Raw genomic sequence first — 17,869 nt, 5'->3', positions numbered from 1 at the left:
GAAATCACGAATCTTCAAATTCAACATCAGCGATGGAAGATTGAATAGAGGCGTCGATCTCATTCTCTTTTTTTTCCGGGAGTGTTTTAAGATGGTGATCCAGCACATGATGCCATAAGGGTATAGCCGCCAAAGGGAGCTTACAGTCACAAAGGCTCCATTGACAAGCCAGGCTAGTCAAAATATGCTCATTCATGACATGTCCTTGCAAAGACTGTCGGCTAAGTAGTATCTTCTGACATTTGAACCATTGGCATTGGAACGGGTGGCAGAAGGGCACAGCTGGTTCTTTGATTGCCAGTGGCTTGCGTGTGACTTCGGCGACTGCTGCACGGTAGGTATTTTTCCTTGGGGATTTGCGATCTGGCTTTTCAATTACCTGTGGCTTGGGTGTCCTCTCAACCATTGCTGGGAGGCGTGGGTTTTCTTTTGGGGACATGTGATCTGTCGATGCCGGAATGACGACTTGTGGCCGGGGACTTGGCTTGAAATATGGCGAGAATTGGGGTAAAGACTCCTGCGTTGAGATTTTTTTGGGATTATCTTTCGGGTTTCTGGGAGCAATCCGGCCACTTGATAGTTTCGTGACTCGATTCGGACCGGTTGGTGTCCATGACACTGGTTTTTCAACCGGACAAGGAGTGGATGAGCGAGAGGACTGATGACTCGTGGGTTCAAGTAACCTACTCGCAGACGAATACTGCAGTCTGGAGCTAGAGAGTTCTCCCATTGAAGTCTCCGAGCCATGGAGAAAAGTACTGGTCGCAATGGTCGAAGTTGACGGTTTGGGAGGTTTGGGGTCAATGATGTCCCAACGAAAGGTTGCCAAGTCCGAAGAGAAGTTCACCACGGCGAAGTTCTTGCACAAAACCATTAGGTGGTGATTCAATCCCCATTTGGTTGGGTGCTGATTTGCTGCAATCAAAATGTCGCTAGCAATCGTGGTGGCATCATACGACTTTTTGATAGCCGCATCATTGCCATCTAAGGGTTGAACAAGATCATCCTTTAGGGTGAGGTAAGATCGAGAGGAAGAGATCATTGCATATTCAGAGAAATCGAGCTTTGGAGCCTTTCTTGACTCCTTGAGGGTTGCTTGGTAGGAGGAATGCTTAGGATTGCGAACCAGCGTTGTATTGGGGCTTTCCAAGCCCTGAAGCTCAAACTCTGAACGCTTCCGCAAGGGAAAGATAGAAGTCACACGACCTTGTCCCACAGATGACAGCGGAGGCTCCCAGTGAATCGAACTAGGGTACCGGTCTGCAAGCTCCGAGCGTGGAAATGCAGCCTGGGTATTTTGGATAGAGTGGCTGCTTAGGAGCAAGGGCGGTCGTGACAGACGAGCTGCCCGTTTTGAAGACGTAATTGAAGACATGATTGAGCCTCAATCACGCAGGCTTGACTGCACGGTTGATTCCTCAAGAATCAGACTGGCCAGATGTGAGGCGAAATGAAAAGTCAAGGTTGAAGGTGGGAGAATGTGGATAATGTTATGAGGCTGTCGTGTTTTAAAGACAACGGTAAGAGATAGAGAATAGATTTGTATGAATATCAGTCATGGAAATGAAGAGGGTGGGTAATAACCGTCCAAAGGGGAAATATGTTAAGGGCAGACTATCAGGACACTCCACGCTTGCTCACATCTACGCCCTTCCAAATTCAGCGTTTCCGTTTCTGATGAGAATAAAGTATGGGAACCTGGTGAATTTCGTTCAGACAAAAACTTTATTCATGCATCTATTTCCTTAAGCCCTTTCAATCGCTTCTTTAACATATCATTGCACTGCACGGTGTGCATAAAAGCAGGCTGCCAAGATGTATTTGCGTAATGTCTGTCCATACACGCACGGTCACTCTCATTTTGCAATTTATCGTATTTGGTCACAAATTTTCTATTGCTGCCCACGAATAAGTTGGCTGTGCAAATGGCTGTTGCTGGAGCGAACCCTAGCTTCCATGCTGATATAGTCAATAGAATGTCAAGTGGGTAAATCGAAGTCCATCTGGATGTACGTTTGGTCAACGAGCCAGCTAAATAGACCAGCAATTAAAAGCCCATGGATACCAGTCAGAGCCGCTTCAGGAGAGAGCTGATTTAGAGGTGTTTTGTATGGAGACGAGCAACTGGCTGTTCGGGCCAGATCTCCTTGAAATCTTACTCGGCACGAGAAGGCTAGCAAAGACCCATGGATAGAAAATTACGAAGTGGAGTCTAGCAATATGTCGCTGAACGAGGCTAGTCGGAATTCAATCCCAAGGCCTCTTTAGTAGAAGCCGCTTGACATATGTCACCTTTTGAATGATCGATGTGGAGTCAAATTTTAGCCTTCACTACTGCAATGCAAGTAATCCTGATGTATCAAATGCAAAATTATATCAATTCTTTTCAGCGGGAGACCAGTGAAGGGACATTTAAAGTTAGACAAGATGCCCAGCAGACCAAAACCACTCCATGTAAACCACATGCTTTTTTTTCATATCTGGACCTTTTTTGCTGGGCTCATCAAAAAAAGCAGAATAACTCGTAATCTATATAGCCAAAGCAAGTCTTTCGGTTATCGCCTGCTAGGGCGACTTTCACTGCGGACATCACTGCGGATGTCATCCATAGCGCCCGACAAATATCGTTCCACTGGGTCTGGATCGCCAGAGCCACATTGAGAAACTCTGCGCCCAGACTCCTTCCTGTCCGAAGCCAAGGTCTGTGCAAAGGGGCATTTTGCTCGAATAGCTGGTCCGTACCAGTAAAACACGTATATGGGAATCGTGAATAGAATGGCCAGGAATCCAAGGAGGGTGGAAGGCCACTCAAGCTTATGAGTGGTACCCATGTTTGAATACACTGTTTATGTTAGAATATTCCCAATGGAGATGGTCGGTAATTATAGTGCTTACTTGGCATGGAGTACATGGCAGCCACTCCTGCGAGGAAATCGCGAGCGAAGCCATTTCCACCCGTTGCAGATGCAGCGTAAGGGCCATATGATGCAATCATGTAATCGACGGTAGCCATGTAGATTGAGAACTAGAATAAATGTCAGATTCGAGCTCAATATTTTGGATATCATGATTCTTACATTGGCTATTGCAATGAGACATGAAAATATCATGGGTGCTATCCAATGCACGTGCGGTGGTCCCAGACTAGTCCACGCAAACCCGAATAGTCCGATTGACAGAAGAGGAGCCACTATTCTTCTTAGTAGGTCCTCGCGAGATATAGATATTAGCCTTGAAGAGAGCCTACCCCATAGTAACCAATAAAGACGAGCCTCTGGCTGTAGACCATCTGGATCCCTTTTGCGAATGTTGTTGTGACGGAGGATCCAGGGTAAAAATGAGAAATAAGCGATGAAATATCCGACAAGAATCCTATATTAATCTTGTTAGCGTCGCGCCCTTTTTTGCATCATCTAGTTCACTCACGGAATAAATGCCAAGCCAGTGTCGATGGTACTAAAATGCCATTGCTTGTATACCGGAGTGTAAGATTGCAAGAAAACGAAGATCAAGGCGTCACTGAACCCGCTGAAAAGTGAAAGGCACAAGACAATCGGCTCACGAAGGAACATGATGAATGGACGAGCCCAGATCATGAGTATGTAACGAAAGGATAAGCGACTTTTCTTCAGCTCGTCGCCACTATAAACCATCTCGCCTTTCGCACGTCTTTTTTTCGCCTCTCTGGTAACGAGGATGCTGCACCGAGTCTCTGGAACAAGCCAGTGCAGGAGTTGCACAAATCCTCCCAGAATTAGTTGCAGCCAGAAGTTCCAACGCCAACTAAGGAATGTCGCGACGAAACCACCCACAATGGGTGCGATGATAGACCCTACCACCGAAGACAACACAACATAGGCGACAGCCCATTGCTGATCCTCCGCCTCCCACATATCGGCCACTATGCCCAGTGTCACCGAGCCCCCCGCGGAGGAAACACCACCTAACAGACGGCAAACAACGATGGTGCCAAAATTGGGTGCCAGCGCACAGGGGATTTGCCAAATATTGACCAGAAACAAACTCGCTTGCATGATAGGCCATCGGCCAAATTCCTCACTGAATGGAGCCCAAAACTCGCATCCAAAGGCATAGGCGACGAGAAAGTCCATTTGTCCGACACGAGCAGCTTGCTCGGATATTCCAAAGTGCTTTGAGTAGAGGGTAATGCTGCTGGCATAGAAACTGGCATTCCAGTTCATGGACAATTGCACGGCGAAGATAACCGAGATGATACTCCATTTCTTGTACCATGGATACGAATATCCCAGTTTATCATAACACTGCCATTCTTTCAGCTCGTCTTGTTTTTCCGTTTGGCCATCCGCATGTCTGTCGGCTTCATTCACTCCCCCCTCATAGTGACTCCGTTGGGGCGTTCCACCTGGGGAGCGAACCCGTCTGTCTTGCTGCTCCTGCTTTTCCGGGTCTGTATCTGTAGCCGTGGATGTCGATACATTCGACATTGCTAAGGTACGTTAGATCGAGCGAAGGTAAGTTTTTGGTATGCGAAGATGTGACTCGTTGGCGGAGGTGTCATTATCCCCGGAAGGTAGCGGTTGGATAGTCCACAAGAGAGAGAGAATTGACTCCTCTAAGTACCCTGCCCATGAAATTTCATGTTTTGTAGATGTAGTATTATGTTGGATGTCCACTGTGACGGTAGGAAGCTGGGGGAACCTCCGATTGGCTGAAATGCAGTATACCAGTGGCTCGAATAAGCTTTACCAGATTCTGTCGCATGTCGCCTAGTGTGGAGCAAACATCCGGGGACAATGACCCGGTACATCGTCACGGATTCCCTCTCCACAACTTGGAGATGGGTATTTACAGGCCGCGATTGTCCCCCGGGGGGTTGCGGAAGTTCAACGAGTGTAATCCCGCTCGCCGGATCTGAGTTTCCGATCTGAATTCTGCTAGAGGCGTTCCCTCCACACCTCCTCAGAAAAGCTAGTCCCCATGGATGTCGGTTTTTGGGGGTCTAGGGTAAACCGAGGGTCGATTCCTATTGGGGTTTGTCTTCTATTCTGTGGCCAATGAATAAAGCAAGGAGGCTTTGAAGATTCAGTCTAGAAGAGCCTAGGCCTACCATCAAACCAGATAATTATTATGCCGGATATTGCGATCCTGTAAGGAAGGTGACCATGAAACTAACGAGCTGTTCTAGTGACACCCTCACTAGCCAAATGAGCACCTCCGTTGGAATAGGGAAACCCCTCTCCATTGATTTTAAATACCTGGGCTCAGATAAAAAAAGATTGAAAGATTCCAATACATATTTGCCCCGGTGTGGTTTTAGCGGAGTATACAAAAGCGACCTACGTAGACTCTCTAGAACTACAGCTACTCTAGTCTAAGTAGTCCACCTTAAATCCACAATGAGAAGCTTTAGAGGCTCAAATTTCAAATCTAAAAAGCTTCCATAAAAGACACATGAATGATTTAGCTTTAGGCGTTATTCATAGATTTTGAACAGAAATGATCTGAGAATATGAGGACGGTCCGCGCATCTCTATATACGTAATCTATAATTATGTACACCCAAGCTCCGCAGGTGTCAGCCACAATTTATATGTCCTAGCGGCAAAGTTAGTAACGCCATTCAGCATTCGAATTCGCTAATTCAATAAAACGAACCACAGAAATTCAAACCTTTAGCAAAACGACATGGACTCAGCGGGTTGTCGATCTCTCCGGGGTCTGCAGCCGATAGCCGACGGCGCAAGCCGGTGGGGAGGTCACGCCATGCGCCCAATTTTAAAGCTATCGCCGGGGCTTTTACGGAGCCGCCAAGGAGCCGAGTCGGTCTACATTGAATTTATGCGAATTTTCGTTTCAAATTTTGGGTCTGTAGAAGATCTTCCGGTTCTTGGCCAAGCTTCCCCGCATTTGCTGTCAGCTTTCTGGGTACCGATCTCAAGATGCTGTGCAATCAATATACTTTTAGGGGTCGGGATGATACAATGGCTTGAATCTTTCCAACATGACTGATCTTCTCTATTCTAAATGGTATCAAGAGAACCACTGAAGGGACAAGTATTTCTATGTGAAATGGTTCGGATGAACATCAGGATGTGCTACAGGAAGGAGACTGACAATATTGATTTAACTACTGGATCAATTAATCAATATTGACGTAGGAGCCTCACTATTGAAAGGCAGCACTGGAGGCTCATAAACGTAGCATTGGTGGACGTAAGAGATTAGTCTGACCAGGTTCTATCCTGGCCTCAAGGTCGCACGGCGATCAGGGGCCTTGTATGGGCGGCTCGGGGCCAAGCATCGGATAGGATTTCGCCTACACTTTGTCTCCGCAAGACCAGTAAGTCCCACCACAGAAAAGATGAAAGTCGATAGGTAGGTAATAGTTGCCGGCGGCATACTCACTGCCCCATTGATATTACTGATCTTAAATCCGAATGCCTCAGTAGTTGTCAATATGTGTGATAATATGACGTGTATTCAGAACTTATCTGCAGGCTCAAACCAAACAGGTAGACTGCGAATATATACAAACAATGATCAATGCGCCTTCAATGCTGGTAACTCCGCCCAGGATATCTCAAACCCGCTGTCAATCGTAAATCGGAAAAAGGAAATCTAGGATGTATGTGTCTCAAGTAGACTCTGTCCACTCTGTCCAGGCCAGTTGGTCCGAATGGGCAAGGCATTTGATCATATCAGGAGGAGCCGTTTGCCACTGAACCACCTCATATTCATTCAACTTTTGGCTGGATGTGTTGATATGATCGCCAACATATCCGCGGATGTGTTTTGTCTCAGTCGCTTCGTTATCGGAATAAGCCACATTCACCGACGGGACGGCTAGGATCTTGCCAAGACCTTGGCTGTACATATCCTTGGCAAGTAGCATGGGCTCACCCTTGTAGCAATCCGCTTCTGTTTGCTCTGCGGGCCGGAATCGAATAGTGTCTTCTGCAAATGACACAGCATTCAATGTTGCCATACCACCCCAACACGAATAAACCTGCAGAGGCAGGAAAGCGTCGTATCGTGGCTTGTTGATTCGGTCGTCGAAGAACATATTGTCGCTTGCGGCCAACGAGCCATCAGGCGGGATCTGAAAGAAAGTGTTCCCAGCTAGCGATCGTGATGTCCAGACATCATGGAAGACGCTTCCGTTAAAGATCCAATCAAATGCACATGTCATCTGTGCCCCTTGGTGGATATGCTGGAAGACTAGTTCCAGTATATCCTCAGGGCACATCACGATATCGTCTAGGAATATAACCACGGCCTCTGGTGAGTACATGCTTGCTAGTGCATGCAGAGGTTCCACCCCTTTAGCTTTCAGCGGCTGCAGTACTTGATTTCGAAGGTTTGCAAGGGTTTCTGTATCATTCGCATCCGACGATATATGATCACTGGCCGCGAGAAAGTACTGCACACCCATCTTATCCATGAAAGGTTTCAACGCTTCGAGAACCTCCCACGTGCCATCGTCGGATCCACCATCAACAATTGAAATCGCAGCGTGCTTGACACCCAGATACTTTACGGTCTCAATGATGCTACTCATCAATCGCGGAAGAGCTTCAAGGGCATCGACTGGATTCAACGCAAAAAAGTACCGCACCTGGCTGTTATCCTCCATAACCCTCAAGCCCTCATATCTATCCGCAATATTTGCCGGGCAAGAAACACGCCCGTAGGGCCATTCGTCCCTGAAATTCAATATCGAATGAACTTGACGATCGAGTCGTTCGTGCGAAATGCGATTCGTCGGGGTCGAGTCTGCCGATTTCTGTTGTTTCGACCATTGGGGCCATGTGCTCTTATTATTCCACTCGGCATTGAAATCTCGGAAGCTCCCACTTGATTCAGTCGGCACTGCGGTAGATTTTGGAACTGTGGGCTCGCTCGGGATATTCGACGCATGCTGTACTGGGCCCGGCTCGGTATCGGGGATCAAAGGTGCATGCGACGGGTTGGCGATCTGATCGTATTGCGGGATCGTTGGTAGCTTGCCATTGAATATGGAGATGCCAAGGTCGTCGTTCCAGCGAGTATAGTACACCACGAGCTTGGTTCCCAGGAATGCCAGGCCCATTACTATCACAACCCCGCCTAGCAGGGCCTGGTAGAGCCTGTGCCTCATGATGATCATCGCACCTCGACGATCAAAGCAAGGGGTGGAGGGGTGCAATGTATTTTCCTTGTTCCATGCGAGTTTAGTCAATGTTCAATGTTGAGAGACCAAAGAAAAGGAAAAGTCGAGGACGCTGACAGGCGCCCAATGCATCTCAGGATTTTGATTAGGATGACGCGCCGAGATTGCCGCATTTAGCATACACAAGCAGGATCCTCGATGATCCGAATTCGGGCGCATTCCCACTTCTGGCCGAAAACGGCAACTGACCGCGTGGCCAGCCATAACAATACAATTTGATGGCAAACAAGATGGAAAGGTTCACTCACTCAAGATAACTGCAATTTGTGTGGATATAAAGCCGTCGAACCGCGTTTCAGATTTTTCTCTGGGTACCACATTGGGGAACAATTGGCAGCGATCGCACGGGGGAAGATCGGCAGTGGCTATTTAAGCTACCAAACCCATATTTAAGGAACCAGAACAAAAAAAGGGGAAACGAAAGATGGCGCGAGACTGCAATTTTGAGAGCTCATTGAACGATCAGCGCTAGATGACTTATCCGGGGCACTATTTAACACTAACATGCTTCATTCGATTGAAAGAGCGTATTTCCTTGATTGAGATCCTGGTTATCTTTGATCAATCAACGCACGGACGCATGGGAAAATGGGAATCAACTCCGAGTTCCGGATGACTAAGGAACTGTGGCTGAAAGTACAAGTGGGGATTCAAGTCCATACTGTAAACATGGATCCACTCCAGCACCAGCCGATGGCCGACTGGCGATTGATAGCTGCCGAGCACGAAATGCGGCACCGTCATGGCGCAGTGCAGCATGCAATGCAGCAGGGATTAGCTGTACCGCCGATTATAAGAATTAAGAGTCTCGTGCAGCTAACCCCCTCACTTTCTTTTTCTCCAAATACCCCGGCCTTGTTTCTCACTTCTACTTTCATTGACTGCACTAATTGACAATGACGACGAAACGCCCCAATTTTATGGTGATTGTCGCCGATGATCTTGGTTTCTCCGATGTGGGCTGTTTTGGTGGCGAGATCCGTACCCCTCACATTGACAAGATCGCAGAGGAGGGGCTGCGGTTTACTGATTTCCATGCGGCGGCAGCATGCTCGTAAGTCTATAGATACCGATCATGATCAAACCCCCAACTAACCTCATTCTCTAAACTAGTCCCACTCGGGCCATGATTATGACCGGCACAGATCACCACATCGCAGGTCTGGGTAACTTGATTGAATGGACCAACATCTCCGGACAGAATGGCCCCAAGGGCTCTTCGATGAGCACAGCTCCGCAGCGTGGTATGCCTGGATATGAGGGGTACCTGAATGAGCGCGTGGTCGCGCTTCCCGAGGTCTTGCGTGATGCGGGGTACCACACCATGTTATCGGGCAAGTGGCATCTAGGCCTCACTCCCGAGCGCTCCCCTCACAAGCGTGGTTTTGTTCGCTCATTCGCCCACCTTCCTGCTTGCTCCAACCACTATGCATATGAGCCCCAACTGCGCGACAATGACGATATTCCCACTTTCATCGAGGCTAGCTATATCGCGTTGCACAGCGAGGACGGCGAGTATGTGCGCAACCTTCCGGATGACTGGTACTCGTCAGACGGCTACGGGGACAAGATGATTGATTATTTGCGCGAGTGGAAGGAATCCGGTGGCAGTGCTGGACCAGACGGAAATGGAGATCGCCCGTTCTTTGGTTACTTGCCCTTCACAGCCCCCCATTGGCCACTTCAGGCACCGCGCGAGTACATCGACCACTACCGTGGAGTCTATGATGAGGGTCCTGAAGCCCTACGCCAAAAGCGCCTGCAACGCCTGAAAGAGTTGGGTATGGTCCGCGAGGATGTAGAGGCACACCCCGTCGTTGCCGATGAGATCAAAGAATGGGATGAATACACTGACGAAGAGAAGAAGAAGTCCTGCGTATCGATGGAAGTATTCGCCGGAATGGTAGAGTGTATCGATACCAACGTGGGAAAGGTGGTCGAATACCTGCGCTCGATTGATGAGCTGGACAACACATTCGTCTGCTTCATGTCTGACAATGGGGCAGAGGGGGCCGCCTATGAGGCCTACCCCATGGTGCAAAACGGTGTTATGCCCCACCTACAGAAGTACTATGACAACAGCCTCGAAAACCTAGGTGCTGGAAACTCATTCATCTGGTACGGTCCGCGCTGGGCGCAGGCCTCCACCGCCCCCTCTCGCCTCTACAAAGCCTACACAACCGAAGGTGGAGTACGAGTTCCCTTCACCTGCCGGTTTCCTAAGAACATCAATCTCAAGCCCGGCGACGCAACCGCTGCCAAGGGCGGTATCACCGATCAATTCTCCACAGTCATGGACCTCGCACCCTCAATCCTGGATATGGCCGGCGTCAAGCACCCCGCACCAACATATCAAGGTCGCGAAGTAGTTTCGATGCGTGGCCGCAGCTGGAAACCTTGGGCTACCGGTCAAGAAGAGCGCATCCACCCGAAAGACTTTATTCAAGGCTGGGAGACCTGTGGTCGGGCTGCACTCCGCTGCGCCGACTGGAAGATTGTCTTCATCCCCAAGCCTAAGGGACCCGAGAAGTGGCAGTTGTACAATCTCGCCGAGGACCCTGGTGAGATTCACGATCTAGCGGATCAGGAGCCGGAGAAAATGAAGACACTTCTGAAGCTTTGGGATCAATATGTTCTTGAGACTGGTGTTATCCCTCTGTGTCCTGATCTGGGTGCTTTCCTGGAGGCAACTGAGGCACAGATGCCGGAGAATGCTTGGATGGAATTTGATTACTGGAAAGATGGTGCGAGGGACACACCTGAGAAGTTTACTCGCGAACCTCCTCGTTTTCAGCGGACTATTCAGCAGTGGTAGAAGACCCTGACCTAGGTAGGGGATTAAAATAAAACAAGTCATCTGTTCATGTTGTTATTACGAATCAATGAAAATAGAATTCACATTGTTCATTCGATGCCATAGCACAATTTCCAAAATCAGTGTCAGCCCTGATCTCTTCCAAGGATTCCTTTCAACATGAAACAACCTTGGAGCCCAGGAAATCTATAGGTCCAGCATCTCAGATGCACAAGAAAATTAACAAATCAAATCTATATTTTATGTAGTATACAAGCTCTATATAGTACAAAGTCCTCAGGAATGCACTAAACACCCCTCTTAATAGCCCAGAAATAATTCCCCCAATCCTCAGATCCAGGAACAATCTTCCATCCCAGCCCAGGCACATAGATAGTACCTACACACTTCCACATTGTACCCTCCAAAGCCGCAGCGCCCGCACGAGTCACAGCCGTATCAGCAGCACGCATCAACGCCTCCTGCGACCAAGCATGCAACTCATTCGGGTTCACAAATTTATTCCACTCATGCGTACCACGAGGCACAACACCAATCGGCCAAGGCGCCTCAGCAATAACCTGATTCAAAATAAAAGACGGAAACGTCCTCGCGATAGTAGATCCAACCAACCACCCGCCAGGCTTGACCGCACGAAGACAATTAGCAAGGAATGCCTCAGGAGTCGTAGTCTTAAAATCAATATGCTCAATGACCTCGAACAGTGAAACGACATCAAACTGCGGGTGTGTGACGGATGATGCAGACGTGGATCCAGAGACAGATTCAGATTTGGAAGCAAGCACGTCTTCCAGAGTAGTATTCAGGTAGCGGAACTTCCCGCTACGCAAATGCGAGTCCACAGTTGGATCCTTCCGGGCATGGTTCTTCGCGATCTGAATCAGGGCCGTTGTGGGGTCGATGGCTGTCATTGATGCGGCGCGGGTGGGTGTTGGTGCTGTTGCGGAAGGATCGAGGGGGATAGTACGAGCCAGTGACTCGGCGAAAATACCACCTCCGCAGCCGATGTCAAGGTAGTGCAGATTTGCGGGATTGCTGCCGGGTGCATGGGTATCGGAGGGTGGGGGTCCTTCTGCAAGACATGAGGCGATGAACTCGTGGCGGAGGGGGTTCATCAGGTGTAGGACTCTAGAGTGGCCCATCGGGTCCCACCATTCGCTGGCGAGACTGGAGAAATGGGAGACTTCATCTGCGGAGACGGAGGATGTGGAGTGGTTGCGGATGAATTGTTGTTTTTGGGGTGCGGTTGAAGATCGAGGGATCGGGAGTCGGCAGGACCTTGAGGTTGTCCTGGGTGTACACAGGGCCCGGAAAGGTAGGGAGCGAGGGCGGATCGATGCCATGGTAAAGAGAAGGAATCGGTCTTCTGATATGGTAAGGGTTGGCGCAATAGTCTCAGCAAGGCCTGCTCTGCTGAGCTTTAGTAGGTTTCTGTGACGTCGGTGATCTGGTGCTTAGTTAGAGGATGATTCTGAGGGATTTAATAGCGCAAAGTTGGACGAGACGGGATAATACACACCAAGATCCACGCATTATCCGGGGCTCCGGATCGTCCGTGGGGAGCAAGAAAGTTGAAGCTATCCCCGATCGCAGAATCTCTGGAACAAACAACCCAAACATGCCAAGATACTAGAGCTCCCAAGTGTTAAGATCCTGTAGCTTTCAGGGCAGTCGATGTTTCCAAGGTCCTAATAAGTAATATCCAAATTTTTCAAATCCAGGAGTGTACAGTTGGAATTTGTTCATGTCTGGCAACATTGGGAATCTTCGCATGAATGTTCTGTTCTATTCTTGATGTTTTGACGTGGAATTAAGTCGCAGTCCATCCCTCCTTTCTAATCTTTCCCCTTCACAGCAGCCTTTCTACAACTATTCTAGTCACAGTAATTGCTTCATCGAGAATAAATATACGTAGTTTACTACTTATTTGACTACTGTAATCTCACTGCTTACATCAGTTCCTGCAGACTGACATGTGACAAGGAAATTGTTGGGAAATTGGACTTTCACATGTGAAAGGGATCAAGTGGGGAATCGACTGGATCCACGCATACTCTTGGGCCTTTGTGAACAAGGACACGAGATATCTTTCCTGTTTTACTCAAGTCTTGCTTCGGGCGTTTCAAGGTTATCATCATCGTCATGGCCAGTCAGATCTTGGACAGCAAACTCTGACCCTGGTCGAATCGCGGCTCGCCATAGCTCCGGATGGGAGTGACCCGGGGAACTCATTGGCCCTGAGGGACTCGAACTCTATAGATTTCCAAAGATTCAACCCACTAGACAACATCCAGTTAGCGGCGAGGCTTGGGGCCCATGCCAGCATCATGTCTCTCCATCTCAACAGAAATAGTGGGATGGAATTAATTAGAATGGGTCCAGCTTCCAAAGCTATAAGTGGGAGCTACCAATCTCCTTCTTGTCAAGCTCTGTTTGCTATTGCAACTTGTCACGAACACGTCCTAAGGTCCCTCGATGACCGTACCTTGAGTCCGTCTAGAACCATAACCGAATTCGACGATAACGTTACGTTCCTTTCCATGAGAAGCTGTTCCGGTTTTCTCCTTGCCCCTCGTTATCCCCGCAATTCCACCTGAAAGAATCACAAAATGTCTTTCATCGATACAACCAAAGATCTCCCTACCCTCTTCAAGAAACAAGTGGAGGCGACTCCCAATGGCATTGCGCTGGAAGACGGGACCACCACATACACATACGCCGAGCTCGACCAAGAAGTCGATGCGCTGGCCACTCGACTCCGACTGTATGGCGTCAGCCGTGATTCGTTGGTTGGAGTGTTACTTCCTCGCAGCGCCCACTACGTGATTGCCTGTTTGGCAGCGCTTCGTGCGGGTGGTGCATTTCTTGTTTTGGAGCTCGCGTACCCCGCGGGGCTGTTAGCCGACGTTATCGAGGACGCCTGCCCCGCCGTTGTCATTACCCACCAAGTGGAGGCCCCCCGAGTAAAAGCACAATGCCCGGTGATCGCATTGGACGAGCCCACAGCCGAAGTGAACGGATATACGAAAGAGGCCGCACCACTACCAGTGGATGATGATCTGGACCGTCTGGCTTTTGTTTCTTACTCTTCCGGCACCACAGGCAAGCCCAAGGGAATTGCCAACCCCCACAGAGCGCCCGTGCTCTCATATAACCTGAGATTTGGAGTTCAGGATTTGCAACCGGGCGACCGGGTAGCTTGCAATGTATTTTTCATTTGGGAGATGCTGCGCCCGCTGTTGCGTGGTGCGACTGTCGTGACAGTTCCCGACGAAGTCAGTTATGATCCTGCAGCTCTGGTGGATCTCCTTGCCTCTAAGCGCATTACCGAAACCTTGATGACCCCAACATTGCTTGCTACTGTGCTTGCTCGCTATTCTGCCGGTCGCATTGCGACACGTTTGCCCGAACTACGAACACTATGGCTAAATGGCGAGGTGGTGACCATGGATCTGGCCCGTCGGACGATCAGCTCTTTGCCCGACACACGATTATTGAACTGCTATAGTGCATGCGAGACGCACGAAATCGCATGCGGAGATATTCGGGATATGATTGATGACTCTATCTACTGCCCTGTCGGTCCTCCTCTTGACCCAGAGCACATGTATATTTTGAGCGAGAGTGGTGAGCGGGTGGAGGTTGGCACTGCTGGAGAACTGTTTATCGGTGGAGATCTCCTCGCCCGAGAATACCTAAATCTTCCAGAGACAACAGCCAAGGCGTTCACCCAAGATAAGTTTGATGCCACCCCTGGTGCTCGGATGTACCGAACTGGCGATTTGGCTCGACAGCTGCCTTCGGGACTTCTGGAGATAACCGGTCGAGTGGGAGCCATGATCAAACTTCGCGGATACTCTGTTGTGCCTGCAAAGGTGGAGAGTGATATTTGCAATTATTTGGCTGTGAGCCAATGTGCCGTCGTTGCTCACGGAGATGGTCTGGAGCGACAGCTGGTCGCATACGTTGTGACAGATGATGAAGCGGGAGATCGTCCGGCAGTTGATGTAAACGAAGCTGGTCATAGCCCGGCCGCGCGCCGTGTGCTGGAGGAGCATCTCGCTCACTACATGATCCCTGCACAATGGGTGGTCTTGAAAGAGCTCCCTACTAGTGAGGTCTCTGGTAAGGTCGATCTCAAAAGCCTTCCCCCACCGCGCAGTGCTAGCCCTGTGAGCAGCGAGCAGTCGGTGGATAAGGACCCCATTGGCATCAAAGATATTGCTGTTATCTGGGCCAATGTCCTCAAGACCTCAAAGGCTCTCCTAAAGCCCGAAGATAACTTCTTTGATCTGGGTGGCCACTCCTTGTCCCTCGCGGACTTGGCATCCAGAGTGTCCAAACAGTTTGGCTTCCGTGTGCCCATTCCACGTCTCGCAGAGAACGTAACACTCTCCGGTCATCTGGATACAGTGCGCGCCATCCGCGATGGACACACTGCAGCCGTCCAAGCTGATCTTCCAGCTGTTCTGTTGGCCGACTCCACTTTGAACGACGATATTAAACCTCTGCCCAACACCACCATGACTTCTATTGCCTCTGCGGAGACTGTTCTTTTGACCGGTGTGACTGGATTCTTGGGTGCCTTCCTACTAAGTGACCTTCTTGAGAACACTACGGCACAGATTATCTGTCTGGTCCGATTCAGTGATCCGGAAGATGATGATCAGGCTGGCGGTGTTGCTCGTATCCGTCGCAACCTTCTGGACCTCGGACTGTGGCGTGACACCATCATGGAGCGTGTGGAAGTTCTCCCTGGAAATCTTTCCAGACCTCGTTTCGGGTTGTCGCGCGAAACTTTTGACGACCTTGCCTCTCGAGTCCAAGTCATTGTGCACGCTGCGGCTACCGTCAATCTGGTCTACCCGTACGCTGCACTCCGTGACGCCAACGTTGGTGGAACAAGAGAGATTCTCCGTTTGGCCTCTAAGGGTGGTGCCACAGTCCAGTATGTCTCGACGAACGGTGTTTTGCCCCCCTCTCCTACTGGCGGGCGCGGCTGGACTGAGGATACCATGCTGGATATTGCGGATGTGCCCACGAAGCTGCTGGACGGCTACGGCCAGACCAAGTGGGTTGCTGAGCAACTCGCTCTCAAAGCTAGTCAACGCGGAATGCCAGTCAAAATCCACCGATGCGGAACTATCAGTGGGCACAGTCTGACAGGTTCCGCAAATGCGTGGGATCTGCTCACTGCATTGATGGTAGAGTCCATCCGTCTGGGGTATGCACCAGACGTTGATGGCTGGCGGGCGGAGATGACTCCTGTGGACTTTGTCAGTCAGTCCATCGTTCATCTAGCCACGCAGACACAGAAAGTTGAGAACCAACCCGAGCAGACGGTCTATCACTTGGGCGATCCTGCTCCGATCAATACTCGCACTGTCTTTGAGTATCTGGCGGAGCTTGGTTACCCCACTCAACTACTTCCCTGGGACGAATGGGTAGCTCTATGGACGGATAAGCGTGGTTCGACCAAGGGTGGAGATGGTGCATTCACTGTCGATATTCTTCGCAGCGGTATGCCCACCGTGGAGTTCCTTCGCGGAATCGTGGTCTTGGATAATGCCATGACTAGACCGTTCCGCAAGGCTGTCGAAAGACCCAAGGTGGACCCCCTCCTGCTCGAAACTTATGCCCGCCACTGGTTCGCTCGTGGCTGGCTGCCTAAGCCTCCATCCCGCCGTCAAGCTCTTGGCCGCTCACTTGCCCCCCGGCAAGTTGTCCGCGGCCCTCTCAGTGGACAGGTCGCAGTTGTCACAGGTGCTTCGTCAGGCATTGGCGCTGCAGTAGCAGCCGCACTCGCCAAACAAGGATGTGCTGTTGCACTCGGCGCCCGACGACTAGATGCCCTGGAATCAGTCAAGCGCAACGTCGAATCCTTTGGCGTGAAATGCATCATCCGTTCAACAGACGTGACCAATAAGACAGAAACCGAGGCCCTCTTCCAAGCCGCTCGCGACGAGCTAGGTGAAATTGACATCCTCGTCGCCTGCGCCGGTGTCATGTACTTCACCATGATGGCAAACACCAAAACAGATGAATGGGAACGTACCGTAGACGTCAACTGCAAGGGCCTGCTGAACTCACTCTCATCCTCAGTCCCCAGCATGCTTTCCCGCGGCAAGGGCCACATTGTGGCTATCTCTTCTGATGCAGGTCGCAAGGTCTTCCCCGGTCTGGGCGTATACTCTGCCAGCAAGTTCTTCGTCGAGGCTACCCTCCAAGCTTTGCGTCTCGAGACTGCTGGAGCTGGGTTAAGGGTTACAAGTATCCAGCCCGGTAACACATCGACTCCGTTGCTGAATATGTCCACTGATGCAGAGGCGGTTAAGAAGTATGGTGAGCCGTCTGGTGCGAAGATTCTTGATCCTTCCGACGTGGCCAATTCTATTGTTCATGCTCTTACTCAGCCGGAACATGTCTCCGTCAATGAGGTTCTGGTGGAGCCAAGGGATGAACCTATTTGATATTCTTTTGTGTATTTAATTATGATCATGTTTGGTTGCTTAAGGTCAAACATATATAGATTTGGAGTATATAGATTATGAACCGGTTTGTTACATTATTCTCGTGTGGTCGTGTCGTACTGTACAGAAGGCTTTTTAGACAAATCAAACCCTCATGATTTCACATTATAAAGAGCCCTTGATGGACAGGATTGGACTGGAAAGTTAACATCCAGTCTAAGTTTTGGTCTTCCATTTTTCGACGTCATGCTGCGTAGTGGTTGTATGATAACAAATCTATATTCAATATTGGTCTCACTAATCGACCTCGAATCCACCTAATCGTACGCCTGTATATACAAAGATAAAGCAAACAGTCTATAAAGCTCCATGGTATCATAAGACATTCAACGC

The 17,869-nt window shown here is 49.8% G+C and overlaps 6 protein-coding genes across 6 annotated transcripts; 2 read left to right on the top strand and 4 right to left on the bottom strand.

The window, feature by feature from the left end:
• Positions 1-4: 4 nt before the first annotated feature.
• On the bottom strand, positions 5-1,375 carry N7484_004759 (uncharacterized protein; the record flags this gene model as incomplete). Its single annotated transcript, XM_057115179.1, has 1 exon — positions 5-1,375. One exon carries the CDS (start codon positions 1,373-1,375, stop codon positions 5-7), a length of 1,371 nt encoding a protein of 456 aa, XP_056975319.1.
• A 1,180-nt stretch (positions 1,376-2,555) lies between these two features.
• On the bottom strand, positions 2,556-4,466 carry N7484_004758 (putative MFS multidrug transporter; the record flags this gene model as incomplete). Its single annotated transcript, XM_057115178.1, has 5 exons — positions 2,556-2,842; positions 2,896-3,025; positions 3,078-3,190; positions 3,248-3,372; positions 3,427-4,466. 5 exons carry the CDS (start codon positions 4,464-4,466, stop codon positions 2,556-2,558), a joined length of 1,695 nt encoding a protein of 564 aa, XP_056975318.1.
• A 2,150-nt stretch (positions 4,467-6,616) lies between these two features.
• N7484_004757 (glycosyltransferase family 69 protein) lies at positions 6,617-8,128 on the bottom strand (the record flags this gene model as incomplete). Its single annotated transcript, XM_057115177.1, has 1 exon — positions 6,617-8,128. The coding sequence occupies one exon, from the start codon at positions 8,126-8,128 to the stop codon at positions 6,617-6,619; it is 1,512 nt and encodes a 503-aa protein (XP_056975317.1).
• A 959-nt stretch (positions 8,129-9,087) lies between these two features.
• N7484_004756 (arylsulfatase) lies at positions 9,088-11,006 on the top strand (the record flags this gene model as incomplete). The annotated part of the gene is made up of 2 exons (XM_057115176.1): positions 9,088-9,245; positions 9,305-11,006. 2 exons carry the CDS (start codon positions 9,088-9,090, stop codon positions 11,004-11,006), a joined length of 1,860 nt encoding a protein of 619 aa, XP_056975316.1.
• A 287-nt stretch (positions 11,007-11,293) lies between these two features.
• Positions 11,294-12,349, bottom strand: N7484_004755 (3-demethylubiquinone-9 3-methyltransferase; the record flags this gene model as incomplete). The annotated part of the gene is made up of 1 exon (XM_057115175.1): positions 11,294-12,349. The coding sequence occupies one exon, from the start codon at positions 12,347-12,349 to the stop codon at positions 11,294-11,296; it is 1,056 nt and encodes a 351-aa protein (XP_056975315.1).
• A 1,266-nt stretch (positions 12,350-13,615) lies between these two features.
• On the top strand, positions 13,616-17,476 carry N7484_004754 (uncharacterized protein; the record flags this gene model as incomplete). Its single annotated transcript, XM_057115174.1, has 1 exon — positions 13,616-17,476. The coding sequence occupies one exon, from the start codon at positions 13,616-13,618 to the stop codon at positions 17,474-17,476; it is 3,861 nt and encodes a 1,286-aa protein (XP_056975314.1).
• Between the last annotated feature and the right edge of the window lie 393 nt (positions 17,477-17,869).

Source organism: Penicillium longicatenatum (assembly GCF_028827895.1).
Source record: "Penicillium longicatenatum strain IBT 33135 chromosome Unknown contig_2_segment0_segment0, whole genome shotgun sequence".
NCBI classification, from domain to species: domain Eukaryota; kingdom Fungi; phylum Ascomycota; class Eurotiomycetes; order Eurotiales; family Aspergillaceae; genus Penicillium; species Penicillium longicatenatum.
The sequence above is the reverse complement of the archived record's forward strand: the minus strand, read 5'-3'. Positions and strand labels throughout refer to the sequence as shown.